The following is a 25,619-nucleotide window of genomic DNA, read 5'->3' on the forward strand; positions in this document are numbered from 1 at the left end:
CTTCCTGGTCCATGTCCCTGGTGATACAATCCAACAAAGTGCGCCCTCTGCTGCACGGGGAAGTAACTGCAGTGACATAGTGCGCTCTCTGCTGCACGGGGAAGTACCTGCAGTGACATAGTGCGCCCTCTGCTGCACGGGGAAGTAACTCCAGTGACATAGTGCGTCCTCTGCTGCACGGGGAAGTAACTGCAGTGACATAGTGCGCCCTCTGCTGCACGGGGAAGTAACTCCAGTGACATAGTGCGCCCTCTGCTGCACGGGGAAGTAACTCCAGTGACATAGTGCGTCCTCTGCTGCACGGGGAAGTAACTGCAGTGACATAGTGCGCCCTCTGCTGCACGGGGAAGTAACTCCAGTGACATAGTGCGCCCTCTGCTGCACGGGGAAGTAACTCCAGTGACATAGTGCGTCCTCTGCTGCACGGGGAAGTAACTGCAGTGACATAGTGCGCCCTCTGCTGCACGGGGAAGTAACTCCAGTGACATAGTGCGCCCTCTGCTGCACGGGGAAGTAACTCCAGCGACATAGTGCGCTCTCTGCTGCACGGGGAAGTAACTCCAGCGACATAGTGCGCCCTCTGCTGCACGGGGAAGTAACTGCAGTGACATAGTGCGCCCTCTGCTGCACAGGGAAGTAACTGCAGTGACATAGTGCGCCCTCTGCTGCACGGGGAAGTAACTCAGAATCAGAAAGGGGTTTATTGCCATTGTCCATGAACACAATTCACAAACATAGGAACTTGTCTTGGTGATTCGGTGCAGCATAAAACATAAAACAACACAACAGATTAAGGTGATAATTTAATCTGGAGTTGAGAGGAATGTAGCCTGGATTAACTGTTTGCTAAAATTAAGAGGAAAACATGTTTTATTTCTAAATAAGAATGACAATCTGGCAGTAAGATTATTTGTCGGCTCTTGTACATTTTTGTTGAAATAGAGTTTATCATTTATCCTGATGCTCAATTATTTGTAGTAGGGTATTTTTGTTCAATCACAATACCATTGAGGGTAAAATAGATACATGTTTTGAGTCTTTAGCACACACCAGCATACATTTAGTTAAATTTACTTAAATTCACTAACAATTTTAAATAAAACACAGTTTTGTTGAATAGAGGGAAAATCCACTTAGCATATATGATCACATCATCTGCATACAAGTTACTATAGAGTGTGACCCAATTGAGTTTATATAAATTGTAAATGAAAGTGAAGAAACCTTTTGTTAAAATAAGAAAATTCCGATTGAAAGCCATCAGCCGAAACAGCTTGAGCTCTATTTGTGAGGTAATCTGTAAACCACTTTTTAGAATTTGTATCGAACCCAATTGCATTCAGAAGCAATTACAATGGACCAGACTCTAAATCACAAGTAAAAATACCTTTCTATATTTATGTATTTCATATCATTTAAAATGGGCACTTATTGTAGGTTAGAGTTGCCTGCCCTTTAATACATTTTTGATTTAAGTCTATTTTAAAAGTTATCTTGTTTTAATAGCATGGTTCTTTCTCCTGCTGTTCTTGAACTATGTTTTAACCCCCTGGAATTTCCATTGTTGTACGAATAAAGGTTCTCATATTTTTAAAGCAAAGAGTGCGGCATTATTAAATACAATTTAAAAAAAGAATAATTGTCAATAATCCCTTTTATATAATATATTAAATATTCTGTCTAGAAGCCTTCAGTCATGATATTTAAACCTTTTATTTGGTTGAAAATGTGTATAAGTCTAAATTTACAATTAAACTATTCTTTATTGTGATTATTATGAACCTGAATACATTTAGGCATTATATTTTTATTACCATTTACAGATAGATTTTTGTTCTCCATTTTTTCTGACTAATTGGAGAAGGAAACCCCACACAATAAGCACTGCAATGTATTCCTTTAATTTGAGGCAAGTGACTGTACTGAATAACACCAAATAGCCAAGAAAATGACGGAATTAATTAATAAGTTACTTTATTTCTATACATTAGGAAAATACTCATTACAATTCTTAATCGTTAAAACAGTCAGTGAGCAGCAGCAGTTTCCTCGTCCACAGAACATGATGTGACAAAGGGCCAGCTCTGATCAGCCGCAGCGAAGAGTAAGGAACGACAAACGGGATTCAGACTCTCGACGGTCCAGTCAAGTTTGAGCGTTAAACCAGAGAAGACACACCTGCACACAGAGAACAGCGTCACTTATCAGCTTATCACTATGAAGAGGAGGGGCTTATCACTATGAAGAGGCGGGGCTTATCACTATGAAGAGGCGGGGCTTATCACTATGAAGAGGAGGGGCTTATCAGTATGAAGAGGCAAGGCTTATCACTATGAAGAGGCGGGGCTTATCACTATGAAGAGGCGGGCTAATCACTATGAAAAGGCAGGGCTTATCACTATGAAGAGGCGGGCTTATCACTATGAAGAGGCGGGGCTTATCACTATGAAGAGGCGGGCTTATCACTATGAAGAGGCGGGGCTTATCACTATGAAGAGGCGGGGCTTATCACTATGAAGAGGCGGGCTTATCACTATGAAGAGGCGGGGCTTATCACTATGAAGAGGCGGGCTTATCAGTATGAAGAGGAGGGGCTTATCACTATGAAGAGGCGGGGCTTATCACTATGAAGAGGAGGGGCTTATCACTATGAAGAGGCGGGGCTTATCACAATGAAGAGGAGGGGCTTATCACTATGAAAAGGCAGGGCTTATCACTATGAAGAGGCGGGCTTATCACTATGAAGAGGCGGGGCTTATCACTATGAAGAGGAGGGGCTTATCACTATGAAGAGGCAAGGCTTATCACTATGAAGAGGCGGGGCTTATCAGTATGAAGAGGAGGGGCTTATCACTATGAAGAGGAGGGGCTTATCACTATGAAGAGGCGGGGCTTATCAGTATGAAGAGGCGGGGCTTATCACTATGAAGAGGAGGGGCTTATCACTATGAAGAGGCGGGGCTTATCACTATGAAGAGGAGGGGCTTATCACTATGAAGAGGCGGGGCTTATCACTATGAAGAGGCGGGCTTATCACTATGAAGAGGCGGGGCTTATCAGTATGAAGAGGCGGGCTTATCACTATGAAGAGGCGGGGCTTATCAGTATGAAGAGGAGGGGCTTATCACTATGAAAAGGCAGGGCTTATCACTATGAAGAGGCGGGCTTATCACTATGAAGAGGAGGGGCTTATCAGTATGAAGAGGCAAGGCTTATCACTATGAAGAGGCGGGGCTTATCACTATGAAGAGGCGGGCTTATCACTATGAAGAGGCGGGGCTTATCACTATGAAGAGGAGGGGCTTATCACTATGAAGAGGCGGGCTTATCACTATGAAGAGGAGGGGCTTATCACTATGAAGAGGCGGGGCTTATCACTATGAAGAGGCGGGCTTATCACTATGAAGAGGCGGGGCTTATCAGTATGAAGAGGCGGGCTTATCACTATGAAGAGGCGGGGCTTATCAGTATGAAGAGGAGGGGCTTATCACTATGAAAAGGCAGGGCTTATCACTATGAAGAGGCGGGCTTATCACTATGAAGAGGAGGGGCTTATCAGTATGAAGAGGCAAGGCTTATCACTATGAAGAGGCGGGGCTTATCACTATGAAGAGGCGGGCTTATCACTATGAAAAGGCAGGGCTTATCACTATGAAGAGGCGGGCTTATCACTATGAAGAGGCGGGGCTTATCACTATGAAGAGGCGGGCTTATCACTATGAAGAGGCGGGGCTTATCACTATGAAGAGGCGGGGCTTATCACTATGAAGAGGCGGGCTTATCACTATGAAGAGGCGGGGCTTATCACTATGAAGAGGCGGGCTTATCAGTATGAAGAGGAGGGGCTTATCACTATGAAGAGGCGGGGCTTATCACTATGAAGAGGAGGGGCTTATCACTATGAAGAGGCGGGGCTTATCACAATGAAGAGGAGGGGCTTATCACTATGAAAAGGCAGGGCTTATCACTATGAAGAGGCGGGCTTATCACTATGAAGAGGCGGGGCTTATCAGTATGAAGAGGAGGGGCTTATCACTATGAAGAGGCGGGGCTTATCACTATGAAGAGGAGGGGCTTATCACTATGAAGAGGCGGGGCTTATCAGTATGAAGAGGCGGGGCTTATCACAATGAAGAGGAGGGGCTTATCACTATGAAGAGGCAAGGCTTATCACTATGAAGAGGCGGGGCTTATCACTATGAAGAGGCGGGGCTTATCACTATGAAGAGGAGGGGCTTATCACTATGAAGAGGCGGGGCTTATCACTATGAAGAGGAGGGGCTTATCACTATGAAGAGGCGGGGCTTATCACTATGAAGAGGAGGGGCTTATCACTATGAAGAGGCGGGCTTATCACTATGAAGAGGCGGGCTTATCACTATGAAGAGGCGGGCTTATCACTATGAAGAGGCGGGGCTTATCAGTATGAAGAGGAGGGGCTTATCACTATGAAAAGGCAGGGCTTATCACTATGAAGAGGCGGGCTTATCACTATGAAGAGGCGGGGCTTATCAGTATGAAGAGGAGGGGCTTATCACTATGAAGAGGCGGGGCTTATCACTATGAAGAGGAGGGGCTTATCACTATGAAGAGGCGGGGCTTATCAGTATGAAGAGGCGGGGCTTATCACAATGAAGAGGAGGGGCTTATCACTATGAAAAGGCAGGGCTTATCACTATGAAGAGGCGGGGCTTATCACTATGAAGAGGAGGGGCTTATCACTATGAAGAGGCGGGGCTTATCACTATGAAGAGGAGGGGCTTATCACTATGAAGAGGCAGGGCTTATCACTATGAAGAGGAGGGGCTTATCACTATGAAGAGGCGGGCTTATCACTATGAAGAGGCGGGGCTTATCACTATGAAGAGGAGGGGCTTATCACTATGAAGAGGCGGGCTTATCACTATGAAGAGGCGGGGCTTATCACTATGAAGAGGCGGGCTTATCACTATGAAGAGGCGGGGCTTATCACTATGAAGAGGCGGGGCTTATCAGTATGAAGAGGCGGGGCTTATCACTATGAAGAGGCGGGGCTTATCACAATGAAGAGGCAGGGCTTATCACTATGAAAAGGCGGGGCTTATCACTATGAAGAGGCGGGGCTTATCACTATGAAGAGGCGGGGCTTATCACTATGAAGAGGAGGGGCTTATCACTATGAAGAGGCGGGCTTATCACTATGAAGAGGCGGGGCTTATCACTATGAAGAGGCGGGGCTTATCACTATGAAGAGGCGGGGCTTATCACTATGAAGAGGAGGGGCTTATCACTATGAAGAGGCGGGGCTTATCACTATGAAGAGGAGGGGCTTATCACTATGAAGAGGAGGGGCTTATCACAATGAAGGGGTGGGGCTTATCACTATGAAGAGGCAAGGCTTATCACTATGAAGAGGCGGGGCTTATCACTATGAAGAGGCGGGGCTTATCAGTATGAAGAGGCGGGGCTTATCACTATGAAGAGGTGGGGCTTATCACTATGAAGAGGCGGGGCTTATCACAATGAAGAGGCAGGGCTTATCACTATGAAAAGGCGGGGCTTATCACTATGAAGAGGCGGGGCTTATCACTATGAAGAGGAGGGGCTTATCACTATGAAGAGGCGGGCTTATCACTATGAAGAGGCGGGGCTTATCACTATGAAGAGGCGGGCTTATCACTATGAAGAGGCGGGGCTTATCACTATGAAGAGGCGGGGCTTATCAGTATGAAGAGGCAAGGCTTATCACTATGAAGAGGCGGAGCTTATCACTATGAAGAGGAGGGGCTTATCACAATGAAGGGGTGGGGCTTATCACTATGAAGAGGCAAGGCTTATCACTATGAAGAGGCGGGGCTTATCACTATGAAGAGGCGGGGCTTATCAGTATGAAGAGGCGGGGCTTATCACTATGAAGAGGTGGGGCTTATCACTATGAAGAGGAGGGGCTTATCACAATGAAGGGGTGGGGCTTATCACTATGAAGAGGCAAGGCTTATCACTATGAAGAGGCGGGGCTTATCACTATGAAGAGGCGGGGCTTATCAGTATGAAGAGGCGGGGCTTATCACTATGAAGAGGTGGGGCTTATCACTATGAAGAGGCAAGGCTTATCACTATGAAGAGGCGGGGCTTATCACTATGAAGAGGCGGGGCTTATCAGTATGAAGAGGCGGGGCTTATCACTATGAAGAGGTGGGGCTTATCACTATGAAGAGGCGGGGCTTATCACAATGAAGAGGCAGGGCTTATCACTATGAAAAGGCGGGGCTTATCACTATGAAGAGGCGGGGCTTATCACTATGAAGAGGAGGGGCTTATCACTATGAAGAGGCGGGGCTTATCACTATGAAGAGGCGGGCTTATCACTATGAAGAGGCGGGGCTTATCACTATGAAGAGGCGGGGCTTATCAGTATGAAGAGGCAAGGCTTATCACTATGAAGAGGCGGAGCTTATCACTATGAAGAGGAGGGGCTTATCACAATGAAGGGGTGGGGCTTATCACTATGAAGAGGCAAGGCTTATCACTATGAAGAGGCGGGGCTTATCACTATGAAGAGGCGGGGCTTATCAGTATGAAGAGGCGGGGCTTATCACTATGAAGAGGTGGGGCTTATCACTATGAAGAGGAGGGGCTTATCACAATGAAGGGGTGGGGCTTATCACTATGAAGAGGCAAGGCTTATCACTATGAAGAGGCGGGGCTTATCACTATGAAGAGGCGGGGCTTATCAGTATGAAGAGGCGGGGCTTATCAGTATGAAGAGGCGGGGCTTAACAATATGAAGAGGCAGGGCTTAACACTATGAAGAGGCGGAGCTTATCCCTACGTTCTCCTGTTTTTCTTATGATGTACAAGCGTTTCAAAAAATGTCAAACTGTGGACTAATAGATGTTTCGTCAAATCTGAAATATGATTGTGTTCACTACGTTTTAGTGAAAAGTGTCATATAGACTTTAAGCCATTTTAGCTCAATATTGGGATTTACAGGGAACAATTGATCTGTTAACGTTTATTAGTTCATGCTTATTAAAGCTTAATGTGTATCTTGGCTTTGCTCACCGTGAGAGAACTTGCACTGTTTGAGTGCCTCGCTGAAGCCTTCGCACAGACTCAGGTCGCTCTGAGTCGTGGCACAGTCCAGAAACTGCCTCACCTCAAACTGACAAGGGCCTTGCTGAGCAGGAGCCGGTCGAGGAGGCTCCTAACGACAAAAAACACAGATATTATAATGTGAAGAGGCTCCTAATGACAGAAAACACAGATATTATAATGTAAAGAGGCTCCTAACGACAGAAAACACAGATATTATAATGTAAAGAGGCTCCTAACGACAGAAAACACAGATATTATAATGTAAAGAGGCTCCTAATGACAGAAAACACAGATATTATAACGTAAAAAGAGGACAAGTCTTCAGGACAGCCATCATCAGCCATCATGATACGGTAATTATAAACACCGAGTCTCTTCCCAAAATAGGGTTGTTTCTGAGGCTAAGATGAGAGGATTTTTCATTTACCTTTGTTTAAAATGTAAGGAGACGTCTTACTAAAACAACTCAAACAAATACAACTAAATACAACTCCAGGTGTGTTTTTCATGGAGGAAAATGTTAGTACCAGATTAGAAGTTGTGTGTACCTTGGTATTTCTACTCTTTCACTTGTGACAGGTGTGTATTGTGTGTTTTATACCTGGTACGCAGGTCTGGCCGGCTCTGGACTGCTGCTGCTGCTGCTGCTGCTGCTGCTGCTTCCTCCGCTAAAGGCTCCGGTGAGGGCACTACCCATCACGTGTCCCACCGCGGACCCAACTGCCACTCCGGCCGCCGTGGTCGCCATCTGAGCCATGAGCCCGGGCCCCTGGGACGGAGCTGGAGCCGGGGCCAGAGAAGAGGGAGGAGCGGCAGCAGGAGCGGGCGCGTGGTAAGACGGAGGAGGGCTGAAGAGACGAGGACGAGAGGTCTGTTAGAGCAGTGGTTCTTAACGTGGGGGTCGCACTGTAGTTATTTATCTATCTTTAATTCAGCAGTATATTTTTGGTTCAATTTGGTCCATTATCACAATAAACTATTCAAATAGACAATATTAAAGCTGAGTCAACATGTTTTGACACATACATTATTACCAGTTTTTTCATTACACTGGACGATAGTGACAAAAATGAACATCTCAATATTTTACAAGATATAAACACAAGTCATTAGTTAGTGTGTATCTAATATTAGCCATAGAATTCACTTATTTGACACTGATATTATTGAACTACATAAAGATAACTTCCCACAAAGACATATACAAACAATAAATATGGAGCTCCAGGAAATATTGTCCCAATTTATTATTTATTACCATTACCATTAGTCGATATATCAGTAATTTCATAAAGAAAATGTTTATATAGTTGTATTACTAGATCCCAACATTCGATACGCTTTCGATGTAAATGTAAATACAGGTTAACAACTTATAAACTATTTGTAGTGAAGAGGTAATAATTTGTTATAAGACAAAATGAAATGACAACATGAACTAAAACCTGTAAAGAACGGGTATAATCAATTTCCATTTGACCAGTCAATACAAATTATTTTTACACTTTGACAGAGAAAACATCAAAATGAGTAGATAGTTAATGTGACTTGTGTCTTAATTGTTCCATGATATCTAGTATTTTGTTTAATCAACTAAAATGACAGTAATTAATTTTGTATTTATGCATTTTTTCCAGTCAAAATAAACAACTTTACTTAAGTTCATGATGAAATTAGTACTTGGCCGGTGACCTTGCAAAACCTCATCAATTATTATGACGCAACCACTGGACACCTACATTTTTTTTGAGTTAAATTAAAAAATAATAATCCTGTTTTACAAAGAGGGAATTGCATGTTGGCACATTTATTATATCTATGTTCCCTTTAGACGAGATTACGTTTAGTTGCAGTGTTACGTCAGAGTTACAAGCCTCACGAGTGTTAGATTAAAACCTTTACCTGGCGGGAGCAGGTGCAGAAGGACGACTACGGCTTCCTCGGGCCATTTTAAACTGTCAAAATGATCAAAAACGTGGATTCAAAAGGTGTGGAAAACGTGCGTGGAGCTTTCTGGAAGGAGCTTTCAGAACTGGACACAACTGGACACAACTCACATGTGAATCTGACCTTGCAATGAGGCTCCAGTCTGTTTGGTTATGACAAACATCGCGAGAATCTGGCGGTGGAATAGGAACTTTGCGTTGGAGTACGAACTATCGCGAGAGGTCGGTGTGGAGACGGATGCTTAACGATGCTAACTTGACGATAGCAGAATCAGAATCAGATGATAAAAAAGGAAAGGGAGACGTAAAAGCTGAAAAATGAATCAATCACAAAAAAATATGTTGTTATTACATTTTAACATCCTATATGGATTTAATTACATATTTAAAAAAAAAGTTATCAGCCTATTAGATTTGTTTAAAATGTATTTCCGGTAATAATTTCACAATAAAGCTATTTTAAGGACGATGTTTTACACATTTTAGGTGTCAGAAAGTGTTTTTTTTTTGTTATATTTATTTCTGTTGTAATTATAAAGTTATTTTTATCTAATATAAATGAAATAAAAGCCATTTTGTTGGATTATACGGAAAAAAGTTTACAGAGAAACAGGAAACAAGTTTTCTCATGCCTTCTCGTCATGGTGGGGTCACAGTGCGGTCAAATAGAACACTAGAAAAATATTCACCTATCGTAAAAACGTGCAGTGCCAACGGCCATGTTATGACTGCAAACTTATACACAAGAACTCACAAACTAATAAGGAGCAAATGTTTCTCAAAAATTCTTTGACCATTGACTTTTATTGATGCGCTTTATCCAATGCGAATGTATTACCGAACTTTTGTGGAAAAAATGTTTTTCTTTTCTTTTAGGCAGTAATTAACTCTCCGGATATATAGCGGGTTTCGACTTTTTCCCATTACAAATATATAATATTTGTTTTTTAATTGTTAATCTAAATGATGTTTTATCAAACCCAAGGAACAATAGGCATGAATTAAGATGAATAATAGTCAGTGGTTGTGTCCACATAGTGTATTGACACAAACTGCGTAAAATGTAGGCTAGTGCTGTGTTTTTAAGGTGGATATGAATTTTCCTAATTCAGAGAAAAATATGTTCTGACAGATCAACAATTGATCAGAATAATTGTGACTAATCGACTAGTAAAGTAATTGTTAACTACCTTAATAACCGTTAATCATTGTCCGTTCTTGGATCGCTTTAGCTGCCTTCAAGTCATTCTAAAGACATGTCGTATCTTGTGAGTGCAGCCACTGTTTTTGAGGCTGTTTATATTTTTGAATAATTAAATAAAGATTGAATGTTTTATCTGTATGTTATCTTGTAATTGTAAACACTGTCGCTCTGCTCTTGACCAAGTTGTCTTTGTAAATGAGTTGTACATTATTTCTCAATTGACCTACTTGGATATATAAAGGCTAAATCACAGGATTGTATAGAAAACAATGTGATTTTTATCATTCTAGATAATTCCCAACATGTTTTGACCAGTCGGTCAAAACATGTTGGGAATGGCTGGTCAAGTAAGTCAATCAGCATATTTTAACATTAATCTAGTGATTCTTCTCTCTGGTCTCAGAGGAGTTTCTCAAAAAGTTTGTGTCTGCGACTGTGGCACTTTGGGGAAACCAGAGAGTGTAAGACAAATATAAAATATAAAAGGGATTGTAATGTACAAGTAAAACTGTGCAAGTGTCAATTTTACTAATGTAAAAACATTTGCAAGTTATTGATGAAGCCTCTAATGGGTTCAACTTGGATTCGAAGGCATTTAATGTCAAAAATGTGTTCGCCTACAATGGCAACAAAACAGATTCTGATTTACTATTAGAATTGTTTTGCACTTACAATAAGATGGCCGCCACAATCGCCATGGCAACAGAAACCACAATCTCTCTAGGGTTCTATATCCATGTCCTATTCGTACCGCTACACCAGCACACGCTGCTCCGACTGCGCTCATTCTTGGACATTTTGCCCCTTTCGCGATGCCTTTCCTTGAGCTCCAGAGTAACCTGCCTGCGAGCAGCTTTACAGAGGATTTCCTCAAGAAGTTTGTGTCCGTGACTGCGGCCGCTTTGGGGAAACCAGAGGAGGTAGGTCAAATATAACAGGGATTCTAATGTAAAAGTAAAGCTGTGCAAGTGTCAATGTTCCGGGTCAAATGCCAAATACTCTTTAACATCATGTAACATGTGCTCATTTCACCAGCACTAGTCATTTAAAGTGTCAGGAAAATTAAAGGTTCATATATCCGACGGGGCACTACGAGAATAAAGTCATTAAATTTCGACACTAAAGTCATAATCTTATGAGATTAAAGTCGAAGTCATGATGATCTCAGAATTGAACGAGAATAAAGTCGGAGTTTAGGGGCCGGTGTCAATGTTCAGATTCAAAGTGACGTGAATCAGAATAGGGTTTATTGCCATTTGTCGATAAACAAAATTCACAGACATAGTGCAATCTGAGATGGTGAGGACTTTCCTAAAGTCCACGATCATCTCCACTGTCTTCTGGGTGTTGAACTCCAGGTTGTTACCGCTGCACCAGGACACCAGCTGGTCCACCTCCCTCCTGTAGACAAACTCATCCCCGTCCGAGATGAGCCCGATGAGGGTGGTGTCGTCCGCAAACTTAGTTTAGTAAAATTGACGGCGTCGTGGCTGGAGGTGCAGCAGTTTGTGTAGAGGGAGAAGAGCAGGGGAGAAAGTACACAGCCCTGTGGAGCTCCTGTGCTGATAGTCTGCGTGTCCGAGACATTCTTCCCCAGCCGCAAGCACTGCCTCCGATCTGTCAGGAAGTCAGAGCTCCCCCTGCAGGTGGAGTCGGGTACGTTGAGCTAGGAGAGCTTGTCCTGGAGCAGAGCAGGAGGACGGTGTTGAAAGCAGAGCTCAAGTCCACAAACAGGATCCTGGCGTAGGTTCCCGGGGAGTCCAGATGCTGCAGGGTGAAGTGGAGTGCCAGGTTGATGGCGTCGTCCACTGACCTGTTGGTTCTGTAGGCGAACTGCAGGGGGTCAAGTTATCTGTCCTTTTCCTCTGTATCTACCTGCGTTGCAACAACAAAACTTCCCCATGTGTGGACAATAAAGGAATATCTTATCTTAAATCAAGCGCCATTTGCGTCCTGGCGGTGGTGCTGAAAGTGAAACGCGTAAACATAAACATGGGGAATCTGCGTTTCAGTTTTATGCAGCTAAAATCTGGAACAGTCTTCCTGAAGATGTGAGACAGGCTTCCACTCTGACAATGTTCAAATCTAAGCTAAAAACAGTTTTGTTTAGCTGCGCATATGACTGAAAGGATTTTTTCTTTGCACTCTTCTCTTTTGTTTGTGATTTTATTAGTTTAGAAAATCAGTTGGATTGATAATTTTTAATTTAGTTAATTTTATTGTAGTTAATTTTTATCTTTGCACTCTTCTCTTTTGTTTGTGATTTTATTAGTTTAGAAAATCAGTTGGATTGATAATTTTTAATTTAGTTGATTTTATTGTATTTCTGTTTCTGTCATTTCTTTGTGATTTTAATGCATTTTTCCTGCTGTGTGAAGCACTTTGAATTGCCTTGTGTATGAAATGTGCTCTACAAATAAACTTGCCTTGCCTTGCGTATCGGACCCGGCCCTCTATTCTCTACTTCAAATGTATGTATTTGTTGAGGTGTTTCATAATGGCTTAAGAATGTCAATAGTAGCTCAGGTTAGATCCAGTGAAACGTTATAACAAGAGAATATTGTGTAATAAATACACAATGGGAGGTTTTATATCAGAGAGGTGGGGGATGTATCAAAAAGATTTATAATATCAGATAACATGAATAACATGTATTTTGCTTCTCAATAACAAAATTCAGAAAATATTTTAACAAAGTATCAGAAATGTGCGAAAATGTGCCTTGAAATGAATCTCAAAAGTTAAAAAATATCACTTTATTCACATGTTGTGTGTTTGGACATTACAGACTGGGAGGTTTTCACGGCTGCCAAAGATAGTTTGGATGAGTACACGGACACTGTGACGTCAAACATTAAATTCTGTGAGGACAGCGTCACACCAACAGACAAAAGTCACTTTCAACAATGACAAACCCTGGTTCACACCCAAACTGAGGCATTTGAGGCGGCAGAAGGAGGCAGTGCACAGGGCCGTCGATAGAGAGGGCTACAAAGAGGCAAAATACAGATTTAGCAGGGAGGTGTCGAGAGCTAGATCCCAGTACAATATGCGTCTGAAGCAGCAGTTCTCAAACAATAACCCCGCCTCTGTGTGGAGTGGGTTCCGGCCTCTCACCAACTACAAGCCCAGAGCCCCCCAACGCGAGTCATTTGGTTTCAAACATGTGTCTGGCCCTTCACATAAAAATGGTCACATTCCAGAGTATTTTACCTTAACATGAACCAGCTGGGCATGTTACTGTGGATGGTTTTACTTTAGCTCAAAAAATATTAAAGAAATTGTCACAAAGACATATTTTCTGACTACAGCTGTAAGCTTTTAATTGATTAATCAGTCACCAAAGTTTTTATTAATCTATAATATTTATACATTTTTTATATTTTATTATACAGTAGATTCAAATCTAACTATGTCTCTTCATAGTAATAACCTCCGCCTCTTCACAGTGATAAGCCCCGCCTCTTCACAGTGATAAGCCCCGCCTCTTCACAGTGATAAGCCCCGCCTCTTCACAGTGATAAGCCCCGCCTCTTCACAGTGATAAGCCCCGCCTCTTCACAGTGATAAGCCCCACCTCTTCACAGTGATCTTCATAAAGACATTTTTCTCAGCAGATTTCCATTTACATGTTTTAATTTTTTAGTGGCTATGCAATATTTTAGAACACTTTAATCTTTAAAGCACTCAAGCCCCAGTTGCAGGACAAACAGGATTACTCAAACCAGGGGTCTTGAATGAGGGAGAATCAGTGTCGCCAGCGGCGCAGGGCATCGGGGGTCATTCAATCCAAACTGCCTGGCCAGGCTGGTGGTGCCCCTATAGCCCCTCGGGGCACCACCAGCCTGGCCAGGCAGTTTGCATTGAATGACAGCAAAGGTATTTGTGCAGCAGCTGCACTTTCCCTTTTTACTATTAAACGCGGTGCATATATAGTAGGCCTACTTTGTCTTTAGTTGTCATTTAAACTAACTCTAGGACTCGAGTGTCGCAGGGGCAAAGCTGGGAGTGGTTTAATTCCACATACGTATTTTTCTATCCACAAGGAAAAAAATAAAAATGCAAATCTGCCTCATATTCAATTAGAGACAGTGAAAAAGACCAAATGAAACAAGATGTATGAACTTGTATTGAGCTGGCGCCGCGGAGCTGACAATGCGGCGTGCGCAAAGCCAAAGTGGTTCAACTTCTTAGATATATATGTGTGGGCTCAGTATAAAAAGCTTTCAGGGGTCCCAGATGTTCTTGCGGCGCCCCCGGACTCAAACATGCGGAAATCAATCGAAATACAAATTTTGATTAAACTAATGATGAGGAAATACTGTTGTAACGAGGTTAAAAGCTCATTGAAGTTGATTTTACGTAATGTATCCCCCTTAACTTCCTTTTCCTCCTCTCAGCGCATGCACCTGGTGGTTCATCCCGGTCTGCCCCTTATGATCAAGAACTCGTGTTCTCCCGGCGTCCTTCTCTCCGTCTCGGCCGTTGGAGCCACAGACAGTGCAGAGAAGAACAAAGAGCACAGCGCAAAGATCTTCAACTTCCTCACCAGCGAACTCAACCTCAGCGAAGACAGGTCCAGATAACAATCATTATGATCAAATATGATTCATGTTTTTGTTTATTATTGCTGCCTATTAGATTCATGTGTTTATATGTCAGAGAGCCGTGGTCTTTGGGCACAAAACACAATCACGTTAACAACATTCGAGGTCGCACAAAATAGCACAACTCTAGATCTGTTTGACAATTGACAACTACTGTTGTATTAGATTTTTGTGGGACCATAAAACACAGTGCTTTACCAAAACTGATCTGAAAAATTGCCAGTCCAAAATTAAACTAGGTTAAGACTAGAACCAACCATGTCTGCACCAACACTAACCCAGAATACAAACAGATTTAAACCTGAGTTAAACAACGATTAAACCAATACCAAACAAACTCTAAATTAGTGCTAACCCAGAATTACCCGGGCCTTAAGTAGAGTAGCCCTGCATTTAGAATGAATTCCTACACACACTGACTCAACACGACATTTGTGTTCTTAATCTTTTCACAGAAAACAGGAGGTGTAAAAATACTTCCATAATGAACCAAACATTTACATACAATGCATTCGATTTCAATCACTTTTTAACCTTCAGGAGCACCTCTGGAAGGAGAGTACGGCTGCAGCAGTTCTAACAGTGGTGCCAATGATTTCAAACATTTAAAAACAATCAGTAGAATCTTAAAAAGCAACTGGAGCCAGTGCAAAGGAGAGAGAATAGGAGTGAGAGAGAGTTTAGATCCAGGCCTACATTCAACGTTACAGTAATCCAACTGAGATGTAATAAAAGAATGGATAGCTCTCTCAAATTCTTTTTGTGGGATATTGGTTTTAATTTTGGCCTGGAGCCTTGCCTTTTACAACTGCTAATTTCTTTATTAAATTTAAACTATGAGTCAAAAATCACCCCAAGATTTTTAACATGGGGCTGCAACATGATGCAAGTGACCCTACACCCGATAATCAGTTTATCAACCAATGAATCAATATCACTTTATTTACTAACCATAACAAGTTTACTTTTACAAAAGTTTTAGTCAAAAGCGACAATTTATTCAGCAATAAACAGGTTAAACTAAGATGCTACAAGATGCTGTAGAAAATATAACATTACTCATTTCAGTCTATATGTTTCTATAAGACACTCTTTTTAAACGTTTGTATTACATTATGGTTCTGTATTTTTGCAGGATTGGGATCGTGTTCCACGCTCTACAGCTCCATCAAGTGGGCAAGAGAGGAACTGTCATGAGCTTCTTGTGAACGTCTCCTGTTGAAATCAGAAGCAACAGCAGAATAATTCAGTGAAGAGAGTTTAATTTAGCCAGAGCGCTCCGAGAATGTTTCTTTATCGGTAAAGACTAAGCATTTACATTTCATATTTGCACAAAATTCACTAATGGTTCACTTGTTCCATTTGGTACAGGACTAAAGGTTTTGGTCAACTTCAAATTATGATTATTTTAACATGGGAATCATCAATATTCAGGGCATTTTCCCAGTATTATTGTTTTTTGTGGTGACAGAAACACAGAGGTAGAATATATCAAATCAAATCATGAAGTCAAGTCTGTAGAGATGATTCTAATGTATTGATTCCATGCTTTAGTTACCTCTCAAAGTCCATGCTTTTGTCCAAAGTCAAAGTCAGTCTTTCCATTTCATAAACACCAAACATTATCTCAGTACAGACTCTCGGAAAGGGCCATAGACCTTTTAGAAAAAATGTAATATTATATATACATTAGTTTAAGATTGTGTCGTAACTAATGCCCGTAACGCAATTGTTCCCCTCTTCCAAATTTTTTTGAAAAAAGAAAATATCAGGACTTTGTAGAATGAAAGGGAGAAGAGAGGTTTGATCTAAAAAATAGGTTTGTCCCAAGCACAGTTTCTATAGCAACAGTTACTTTTTATTTTATTTTTCAGAATTTCTATGAGGAAAATGAATGAGGAAATGTACTGCAGAACCAAGTGTTGAGTTTTGTATGAAGGAGGCCACTATTGCCAACATCATTGTTTTTTGTTATAACATAAGAAGGCGTTTGTTTTTCATAATTACATTTTTATCTTTTAAGCTCATTCTTATATTTCAGCTGACATGTTTTAGTGCAATAAACCAAAATACAATATGTTTTTGTTGGACACCAGCAATTTTATATTTGCATTAATGAGAATGTTTAATTGGAAAAGGTATTAAAAGAACTTGACCCGAGTAGATGGATACATCATTAAAATTGATTGAAAAAAAATATTTTTGAATATGATGGACCAATTGAGCTAAAATGATTCCCTGTAAAGGCCAAAAGACCAAATAAAACATTACATTTTATTCTGTCTTCCATTCTGTCCTATTCTGTCTTCTTTCTCAAATGAGGGCTCTACTAACCTTATTTTCAAGATAAAACAAACATTATTATCATTATTACAATATTAATATTATAAAAACAATCAAATCTCACTTATAAATGGTTAGGTTATGTCGACTTAAATAAAGCCTTGTTCAAATAAAGCCTGAGCTGGGAATTGACCTGCACTTAGTCTGAACAGCAGAGCGTTCTGGCAATTTACTGGTAAAAGTTTGTGAATGAAGTCTATTGAAGTCAAATAATGATAATATTTAGTTTAAAGAATATCTGTTTATTAGTTATATATATATATATTTCTTTCCTCTTTTCTTTTCACATTTTTGTAAACAAATGAACAGGATAAAAAACAGAATGACTAGAAAGAACAACCATAATCAGGGTAGATTTTTATTGAAACCAAAGAAATGGTCTATTCGGTAATATATTGCATGTGGACAACTCTTCTGAGAAACTCTGGCTCTTTTACGTTATCATACAGAATAGAAACAATTGTTGACTGATCGACTACAAAAATAATTGTTAGTTTCAGCCCTATCTAATAGCTTTTGTGTGTGTGTAGAATTAGGTTTGCAATTTACGGTTTCAAAGCTCAGAAAACTCCCATTCAGGAGCATTAACACTTGAAACTGAAGAATGTCTTTTTAGCTTTGAAAACATTGAGTTAGTTAAAAAAAAGTGATCAGTCATGATTAGTTATCATCTAATAAATGGAGCATGTGTGATTTGATTTGAACTAGTGTTTGAAATGTGGCACTTTAACTTTCATCTCTTTGTTCAGACCATTCACCTTTCACATTTATGATGATGTAACAACCAGGCGTGGCTAATGAACAAAGGACGACTGACAAATTCAATGCACTTACTTGTTTCTCATGTGACAGACGGCTGAACATGACTCTGCTAAAAAGCATTAACTTTTGATTTGTTCACAATTGTATAGAGTAATACATGATGTTAAAGGTTTTTTTGAATACGTTTAAGAATTCTATCCAGATTCAGTGGGTAAACTCCATTTCAGAACATGTTTGTAGAAGTCTAAATACAGGGTTGGCAGGTTTTAGACACTTGAGGGTGAAGGTGAAATTAAATAGTATGTTACCGTACTTTAAAATGTAACTGGCAATAAGCTGATATATCCGTCAGCTTTAGAAGGACACGACACAAATGGGACTACTCCGATCTCGCATGGGTTTGTACAACTGTAATAGTAATAATTGACAATCTACTACTTGGTTGATTCTGGGAAATATTTCTCTGTTGGGGTGAAAAGTAAAAGTGATGAATGGTTTCAGCACCTTAAGCCAGAAGACTTTGGAGCCGTGCAGTCGAATGCCCATCGGCTGCCAGCACAGATACTCGTTCACCCGTGCTCTCTCCTGTAGCGCTGCAGGATACCAGTGATCAGGCGTTTTGAACTTCTCCACCATGTACTGCATCATTGCAATACTAAAACATGACAAATGAATAAAGGATCAGAGGAGCAGAGGCAGGCACCATGAAGCTGGACCTTTATCTGACTCGGTCAAATAACTTCAGCGTTCACATCGAACCTCTATGATCTATAGATACTAAAAATCCTTTCATTTAACGTTTTCATTCTGCTATTTATTTATATAAACAATATATATATATATATATATAAACTATATATATATATATATATATATATATATATAAACAATATATATATATATAAACAATATATATATATGTATATATGTATATATGTATGTATGTATGTATGTGATGTGAGGTTCCAGCTGATGTGAGTAAGCTGATTTCCTTTATTTTTAAAGACTTGTTACAAAGAGAACAGTTACTCTAAAAATCCATTGATTAACAGATGTTTTTAAAGATTTCTCTTGAGTATGAACAATCAGATCAAATTATGATCTGATTTTTACAGTTCATGCATGTCTGTGTAACTCTAAACTACATTGTCAACCGCTTTGAGTCAGAATAAGACCTCACAGAGACATTTTGCCCTCTGCTTTTTGCTCTTGTTTAAAGTTGATGCGGTTAAAGCACCTCTGGAGGATTATAATAAGACTGCTCTCTCTGAAACACTGAACGGAACAAAGTACAAATAAAGCACCCTTACCCACAATGATTTACAAACGAGTGACCAGAATCACACACACATGAAAAAGAGAAATATCGCATTAATTTGAATTCATGAATTCATTTAATTCATATTGTCATGAGGCAGGACGCAGGCTTGTTTATGGCTGCTGTTATTATTAAATAAAACTGATTAAAACTATACATTAATACAAGTACCTGGGTGTTCATCTGAACCTCAAACTGGACTGGACTCATAACACAGACGCACTGTACAGGAAGAGCCAGAGTCGGCTCTACCTCCTGAGGAGACTCAGGTCTTTTGGAGTGACAGGGCCACTCCTGAAGACCTTCTATGACTCTGTGGTGGCATCAGCCCTCCTGTATGGTGTGGTCTGCTGGAGCAGCAGCATCACAGAGAGGGAGAGGAAGAGGCTGGACAGAGTCATCAAGAAGTCCAGCTCCGTCCTGGGCTGTGCTCTGGACTCGGTGCAGGAGGTGGGGGACAGGAGGGTCCTGGCTAGATTCACATCTATGCTGGACCATGAGTGTCGCCCCCTGCAGGACACTCTCTCTGCTCTGGAGAGCAGCTTCAGTGAGAGACTGATCCACCCTCGCTGTGTGAAGGAAAGGTTTCGCAGGTCTTTCCTTCCTGCTGCTGTCAGACTTTATAACAAACACTGTTAGTCCTGAACACTCGCAATACTGACCTAACCATGTGCAATTCCGTCATATGTGCAATTACTGTCATGATTCATGTGCAATGGTATTTATGTATTTATTTATTTGTCTATGGGAGTTTTTGTTTATAGGAGATCTTCTACTGAAAGTGTTTTTCAGACTTCCTATAAGTGATCTGTTCTTCTGTATCTACCTCTGTATCTACCTGCGTTGCACCAATGAAATTTCCCCATGTGGGACAATAAAGGAATATCTTATCTTATCTTATCTTATCTTACTTACCACAAAAAGAAAAGGGAAGAAATAAATCATTTGACTAAGATTACATCATGATTTATCAATAATCTGATGACTCCAGAAATCATCATCTTATGTAAACATAAGCCTTATTAGAACCCGTTGGACCCATGGCTCTATTATAATATCGTTAGACCTTCCTTAAGTTAATCATTTATAAAAATGGGTCAAAGGGTTCAAAAAGGGGTGGGGTTAAATCTCTTTTCGCGACAGTTTTTGGGCGTGAACTTCAGTGCGCAAAATAAAAGCTGTGTGGAAGTTACAGAGACGCATTCTTCGTTTTTCTGCAGCAAAAAGAAGCGCCCGGGACAAAAAAACACCGTAAATCCAGCTCGTTTAGTCTGTAAAAATGGCGCTGCAGTTGTTTTTGGACATGATGTCGCAGCCTTGTCGCTCGGTTTACATGTTCGCCAAAAAGAACAATATTCCGGTGGAAGTCAGGACGGTTTCACTGGTGAACGGTGAGTTTTGGGGTTTGTAGGTAAAAGGCGAGGCGACGCACGTGACGCGCAATCTGAAAAACAAGCGAAAGTTACAAGTTAAAGTGCAAAAAAAAACACAAAACCCACAAAAAAAGATGTTTCCAAGATTTATTGTATAACATCTGCAAAATTATTTGTGATTGCACGATGCCAAGATTTTGTGCACTATTGTTTCATGGCGGTTTTTATTGTTTTATTTATGATCTGATTTGGGTACAGTCAAAACAACTTGAAAGAAACTGCTCCACTGTCTGGACGCAACATCTGATTTATAATTTGAAGTTAGTGTCTAGGACATGAAATCTGTGTTTCAGTCTTCTGAAGATGTGAGACAGGCTTCTACTCTGGCAATGTTCAAATACAAGCTAAAAACTGTTTTGTTTAGCTGTGCATATGACTGAAAGGATTTTCTTTGCACTTCTTTAGGTCTCTTTTAGGTCTTAAACTGTTTTGTGATTTCTGTCATGTCTTTGTGATTTTAATGCATTTTTCTCTTGCTGTGAAGCACTTTGAATTGCCTTGTGTACGAATTGGGCGCAACAAATCCTTGAGAGAAAAAAAACATGAAATAATGCACAAAATCTGGTAAGGAGAGTAAGAGAGGTGCTACAGCTTTAGTCCTTAGGTCACTAGTCGATTATTTGGTCGATAGAGTCTTAGTCAACCAAGTAGTCGACTTATTTTATTAGTATTATGAGGATGTCAATGGACCACAGTAGAAAGGAGAATACCATACGTGGAATGCTGGGGTTTTGAAAGTAAATCGCCAGTATATTCTTCCCTTTTACAACTAATCGTGCCACTTCCATCCATTCATCTGCTTCCGCTTATCCGGGGCCAGGTTGCGGAGGCAGACTTCCTCTCCCCAGACACTTATTCCAATTCCTCCGGGGAGCTTTATGAGTTTTTACCACTGCTACGTGAATGTTGTTTTGAAGAAAAAGTGACTTAACTTTTATGGGTAATTTTAATTTGCTTTTAATGTGTTTTAATGTGCTTCCACATCAAATATTTACCTTGTTATGATCCGGTCCTGAAAGTCTCATGCTTCTTTCAAAAAGTGCACAATTCATCAGCTTAACCACTCCACTAAAACCCAGGACTAAACCAGGACTAATATCCTAACACATAATATCTTCTGAATATCAAACAGTATGGAGATACTCGTGTTTGCCCTACAAGCCGCATTCGTTTTTCTTTTCTTTTTTTTTGACAAATTGAAGGACAGAGCTTTAGATTTCTTCAGTTGACCATCTAATTCTTAAGTCGACCACAACTAAATCAACTATACATTTGTTTGATTTCAGGAGAGCAGTTCACAGAGGAATTTGGAAAAGTCAATCCCATCAGAAAAGTGCCAGCTCTCAAAGATGGAGACTTCAGCATGGGAGAAAGGTGACTATCTGACCTTTTCAGTGGTGGAAGAAGCATTCAAATGTGTATATAAAAGTACAGATTCGGGAGCAAAACAATTACTCAAGAACCACATGCCAAAACTACATCCCAGTAAGTAGCAGAGGTCCGAGTTCCGACCTGCGAGCCCAAATAGATCGCAGCAATAGATACAGTCGCCATCTTAGGGAACAGTCACCGATGGACCTCTATGGGGGAGACAATCCATTCATTTTAAGGTTGAAAAGCTGCTCTGACATCCATTGGCGTCATAAGGCGCTGGTACAGCTGGCAGCCCGGTGTAAACGCTCTCTCTTCTTTCTCACACTTATTGTGCTTTATCTCCTATATTTTGTAAATATAATTAGTATATTTTTTCTATTTTACTGTACGATAGGGACACGCGCTGGAATAGTTTTTTAATTCAACTATTTTTGACTTTTTTCGGCTGGATTTGAGCGTTTTTCGTTGTGTTGTTGTGACGTGAGCTAGCTCCGAGCGAGCCCACCAGCCCCCCCCCCCGCGCCCTCCGGCCGCGCTAAAGTACGGCGTGTCGTCGGTACACGTTTATATACACGTTTATATACACGTTTATATACACGTTTATATGAAAGAGGAACTTCACGAACGATCGGGACACGCACTGGAATCGCTTTAAATTAACTTGTTTTGACTTTATTCGGCTGGATTGAGTGTTTTCGTCGTGTCGTTGCGATGTGTTTTGGCTCCGGCCCCGCCCCCCGGCTCCGGCCCCGCCCCCCGGCTCCGTACCGCGTTTCCACAAAGGAGGAACTCATGAAACTGCGGAGAACAGTCGTCTTACCCGGAGATCGTCACGTTATCCCGTCGCAATACTGACCTAACCTAATACTGATGTGCAATTCTGTCGTATGTGCAATTGCTGTTGGAATTCATGTGCAATTCATGTGCAATTACTGTGAAATTCATGTGCAATCTATGTGCTGTCGTGACACATATTCATGTGCAATTACTGTCGGGATCACATGCAATGGTATTTATTTATTTATTTGTCTATGGGAGGTTTTATTTGTTTATAGGAGATCTTCTAGTGAAAGTGTTTTTCAGACTTCCTATAAGTGATCTGTTCTTCTGTATCTACCTCTGTATCTACCTGCGTTGCACCAATGAAATTTCCCCATGTGGGACAATAAAGGAATATCTTATCTTATTGTTCAACAACTACATGAGCAAACACAAACATTAGTGTGTATATTGTTCCAAATACAGACACAAAAACATGGAAAAGAATAAAGTGGTTAAATGTGTATAGTTATCCAGGAACGCTAACGGCAGGCGTGGCCTAAATGCTGTCGCGATGGTAGCAATTTATATGTTATATTATGCATTATTTACATTGTTATTGACCTTTAAACATGAGTGAACTAAATGTTTGTACAAAAATGTTTTGTTGTATTTAATGCCTATTTAATTCAATGTTGATTCAAAATGTTGGCAGCACGCAATATTATGTTAAAAGCTCTGTTTGTTAAATTTTATCACATATTTCCTTGAATAACAAATATTAAATTATAATAATTTGGGACTAGTTTGAGGCATGTGTAAGTTCATATTTTACCTGAGGTTTTATTCTTGTTTTGTCTATTTGAACGAGTCAGATAAAGGTCCAGCTTCATTGTGCCTGCCTCTGCTCCTCTGATCCTTTATTCATTTGTCATGTTTTAGTATTGCAATGATGCAGTACATGGTGGAGAAGTTCAAAACGCCTGATCACTGGTATCCTGCAGCGCTACAGGAGAGAGCACGGGTGAACGAGTATCTGTGCTGGCAGCCGATGGGCATTCGACTGCACGGCTCCAAAGTCTTCTGGCTTAAGGTGCTGAAACCATTCATCACTTTTACTTTTCACCCCAACAGAGAAATATTTCCCAGAATCAACCAAGTAGTAGATTGTCAATTATTACTATTACAGTTGTACAAACCCATGCGAGATCGGAGTAGTCCCATTTGTGTCGTGTCCTTCTAAAGCTGACGGATATATCAGCTTATTGCCAGTTACATTTTAAAGTACGGTAACATACTATTTAATTTCACCTTCACCCTCAAGTGTCTAAAACCTGCCAACCCTGTATTTAGACTTCTACAAACATGTTCTGAAATGGAGTTTACCCACTGAATCTGGATAGAATTCTTAAACGTATTAAAAAAAAAAGTCTAGCAGAGTCATGTTCAGCCGTCTGTCACATGAGAAACAAGTAAGTGCATTGAATTTGTCAGTCGTCCTTTGTTCATTAGCCACGCCTGGTTGTTACGTCATCATAAATGTGAAAGGTGAATGGTCTGAACAAAGAGATGAAAGTTTAAAGTGCCACAGTTCAAACATTAGTTCAAATCAAATCACACATGCTCCATTTATTAGATGATAACTAATGATAAGACACACACACAAAAGCAATTAGATAGGAAACTAACAATTATATTTGTAGTCAATCAGTCAACAATTGTTTCTGTTCTATATTGAGACTTTTTAAATACATTATCAACCAACTAAAGGTTGAAATCGTTTGACCAAAGGCTTCAAGATGGAGAATATTTCAGAGTTCTTGCACAACTTCTAGTGTGAAATTTAAGACTTTTTTTAAGACCTTAGCCAGAAAGATTTAAGACCATGTGCACTATAAATTAAAGATTTCATAGGCCTACTATGTTTACTATAGATATTGTTTGTGTATACTTTAAATAAAGGGAACATAAAAAACACCCAGTTCATTTAATAAATGGAAAATATTTAAATATAGGAATTTTATGGGACCTTTGTTATAAATCTCTTTTTATGTATGGCATTTTCATTTTGAAATATGCATCCAAATTTATTTTAATCAATTGTATTTAATTTTTTTATGTAATCAAAATAAATATAAAAATGTAAAATGTAATATCGAGGTCTAGTCCATGTTGTCCCTTCACACTATATACAAATATTTCTCAAAATCAGAAGGGGTTTATTATTTTTGGACATTTTATTTATCAATGTCTTTGTTATAAAATGTAAAATAATGATTTGAGATGGAAGAGGCCTTTATAACTCTATGGGAGAATTATGCTATTGATGAAAGAAATCTCAAACTTTAAGATCCACAGTCCATTATTCTTCAGGGATTAGCTCCACAAACTTGCCATATCAAGTTCACACTTACACAAACACCACATTAAAATTGGGACTAAACCTGAAACTAAACCTGGATTAGACCAAAGCTAAACCAGGACTAGAACAGGACCAACTCAAGTCTACAGCAGTAAGTAAGTAAACTGGGTTCAAACCAGGACCAAACAAGTGTGAACATTTAAGTATTTTTAACTGACAACAATCACGTCGTTGGAGTTGAGGAAGAGCCCAATTTTCTGAAGCTGTTGTTAAAAATAGTTTCACCGTTTCATGAGGATAAACCCAGTATTGGTAATTACAGAGATGGGAACCATAAACCAAGTCTACAAATCTGACCTCTGACAGCTACACACAAAAACCCAGTACAAACTTATGTGTAGTACTTTTCTGTTTCCTCTGCAGCTGATGCTTCC

General features: G+C 40.3%; 3 protein-coding genes across 3 annotated transcripts; 2 read left to right on the plus strand and 1 right to left on the minus strand.

Moving 5' to 3' along the window:
• Positions 1 to 1,957: 1,957 nt before the first annotated feature.
• chchd10 (coiled-coil-helix-coiled-coil-helix domain containing 10) lies at positions 1,958 to 9,183 on the minus strand. The gene is made up of 4 exons (XM_072463051.1): positions 8,980 to 9,183; positions 7,679 to 7,925; positions 7,045 to 7,186; positions 1,958 to 2,178 (listed from the first exon to the last, which is right to left on the minus strand). Exons 1-4 carry the CDS (start codon positions 9,024 to 9,026, stop codon positions 2,159 to 2,161), a joined length of 456 nt encoding a protein of 151 aa, XP_072319152.1. The 5' UTR covers positions 9,027 to 9,183; the 3' UTR covers positions 1,958 to 2,158.
• Positions 9,184 to 10,958: 1,775 nt separating this feature from the next.
• LOC140377593 (D-dopachrome decarboxylase-A-like) lies at positions 10,959 to 17,122 on the plus strand. The gene is made up of 3 exons (XM_072463053.1): positions 10,959 to 11,147; positions 14,628 to 14,803; positions 15,970 to 17,122. The coding sequence occupies exons 1-3, from the start codon at positions 11,040 to 11,042 to the stop codon at positions 16,040 to 16,042; spliced, it is 357 nt and encodes a 118-aa protein (XP_072319154.1). The 5' UTR covers positions 10,959 to 11,039; the 3' UTR covers positions 16,043 to 17,122.
• Positions 17,123 to 20,418: 3,296 nt separating this feature from the next.
• On the plus strand, positions 20,419 to 24,066 carry LOC140377373 (glutathione S-transferase theta-3-like). Its single transcript, XM_072462761.1, has 3 exons — positions 20,419 to 20,648; positions 21,977 to 22,064; positions 23,766 to 24,066. Exons 1-3 carry the CDS (start codon positions 20,537 to 20,539, stop codon positions 24,064 to 24,066), a joined length of 501 nt encoding a protein of 166 aa, XP_072318862.1. The 5' UTR covers positions 20,419 to 20,536.
• The last annotated feature ends 1,553 nt before the right edge of the window (positions 24,067 to 25,619 follow it).

Source organism: Eucyclogobius newberryi, unplaced genomic scaffold, assembly GCF_026437365.1.
Source record: "Eucyclogobius newberryi isolate DKJ021-1_F unplaced genomic scaffold, fEucNew1.0.hap1 SCAF_4, whole genome shotgun sequence".
Taxonomy (NCBI): domain Eukaryota; kingdom Metazoa; phylum Chordata; class Actinopteri; order Gobiiformes; family Gobiidae; genus Eucyclogobius; species Eucyclogobius newberryi.

Coding starts and splice junctions, on each gene's coding strand:
- chchd10 (XM_072463051.1), bottom strand. CDS start 9,026: ATGGCCCGAGGAAGCCGTAGTCGTCCTTCTGCACCTGCTCCCGCCAG. Junction 7,926..8,979: donor TCTGCACCTGCTCCCGCCAG/GTAAAGGTTTTA, acceptor TCGTCTCTTCAG/CCCTCCTCCGTCTTACCACG. Junction 7,187..7,678: donor CGGCCAGACCTGCGTACCAG/GTATAAAACACA, acceptor TTTTGTCGTTAG/GAGCCTCCTCGACCGGCTCC.
- LOC140377593 (XM_072463053.1), top strand. CDS start 11,040: ATGCCTTTCCTTGAGCTCCAGAGTAACCTGCCTGCGAGCAGCTTTACA. Junction 11,148..14,627: donor CTTTGGGGAAACCAGAGGAG/GTAGGTCAAATA, acceptor TCCTCCTCTCAG/CGCATGCACCTGGTGGTTCA. Junction 14,804..15,969: donor CTCAACCTCAGCGAAGACAG/GTCCAGATAACA, acceptor GTATTTTTGCAG/GATTGGGATCGTGTTCCACG.
- LOC140377373 (XM_072462761.1), top strand. CDS start 20,537: ATGGCGCTGCAGTTGTTTTTGGACATGATGTCGCAGCCTTGTCGCTCG. Junction 20,649..21,976: donor GACGGTTTCACTGGTGAACG/GTGAGTTTTGGG, acceptor GTTTGATTTCAG/GAGAGCAGTTCACAGAGGAA. Junction 22,065..23,765: donor GACTTCAGCATGGGAGAAAG/GTGACTATCTGA, acceptor GTCATGTTTTAG/TATTGCAATGATGCAGTACA.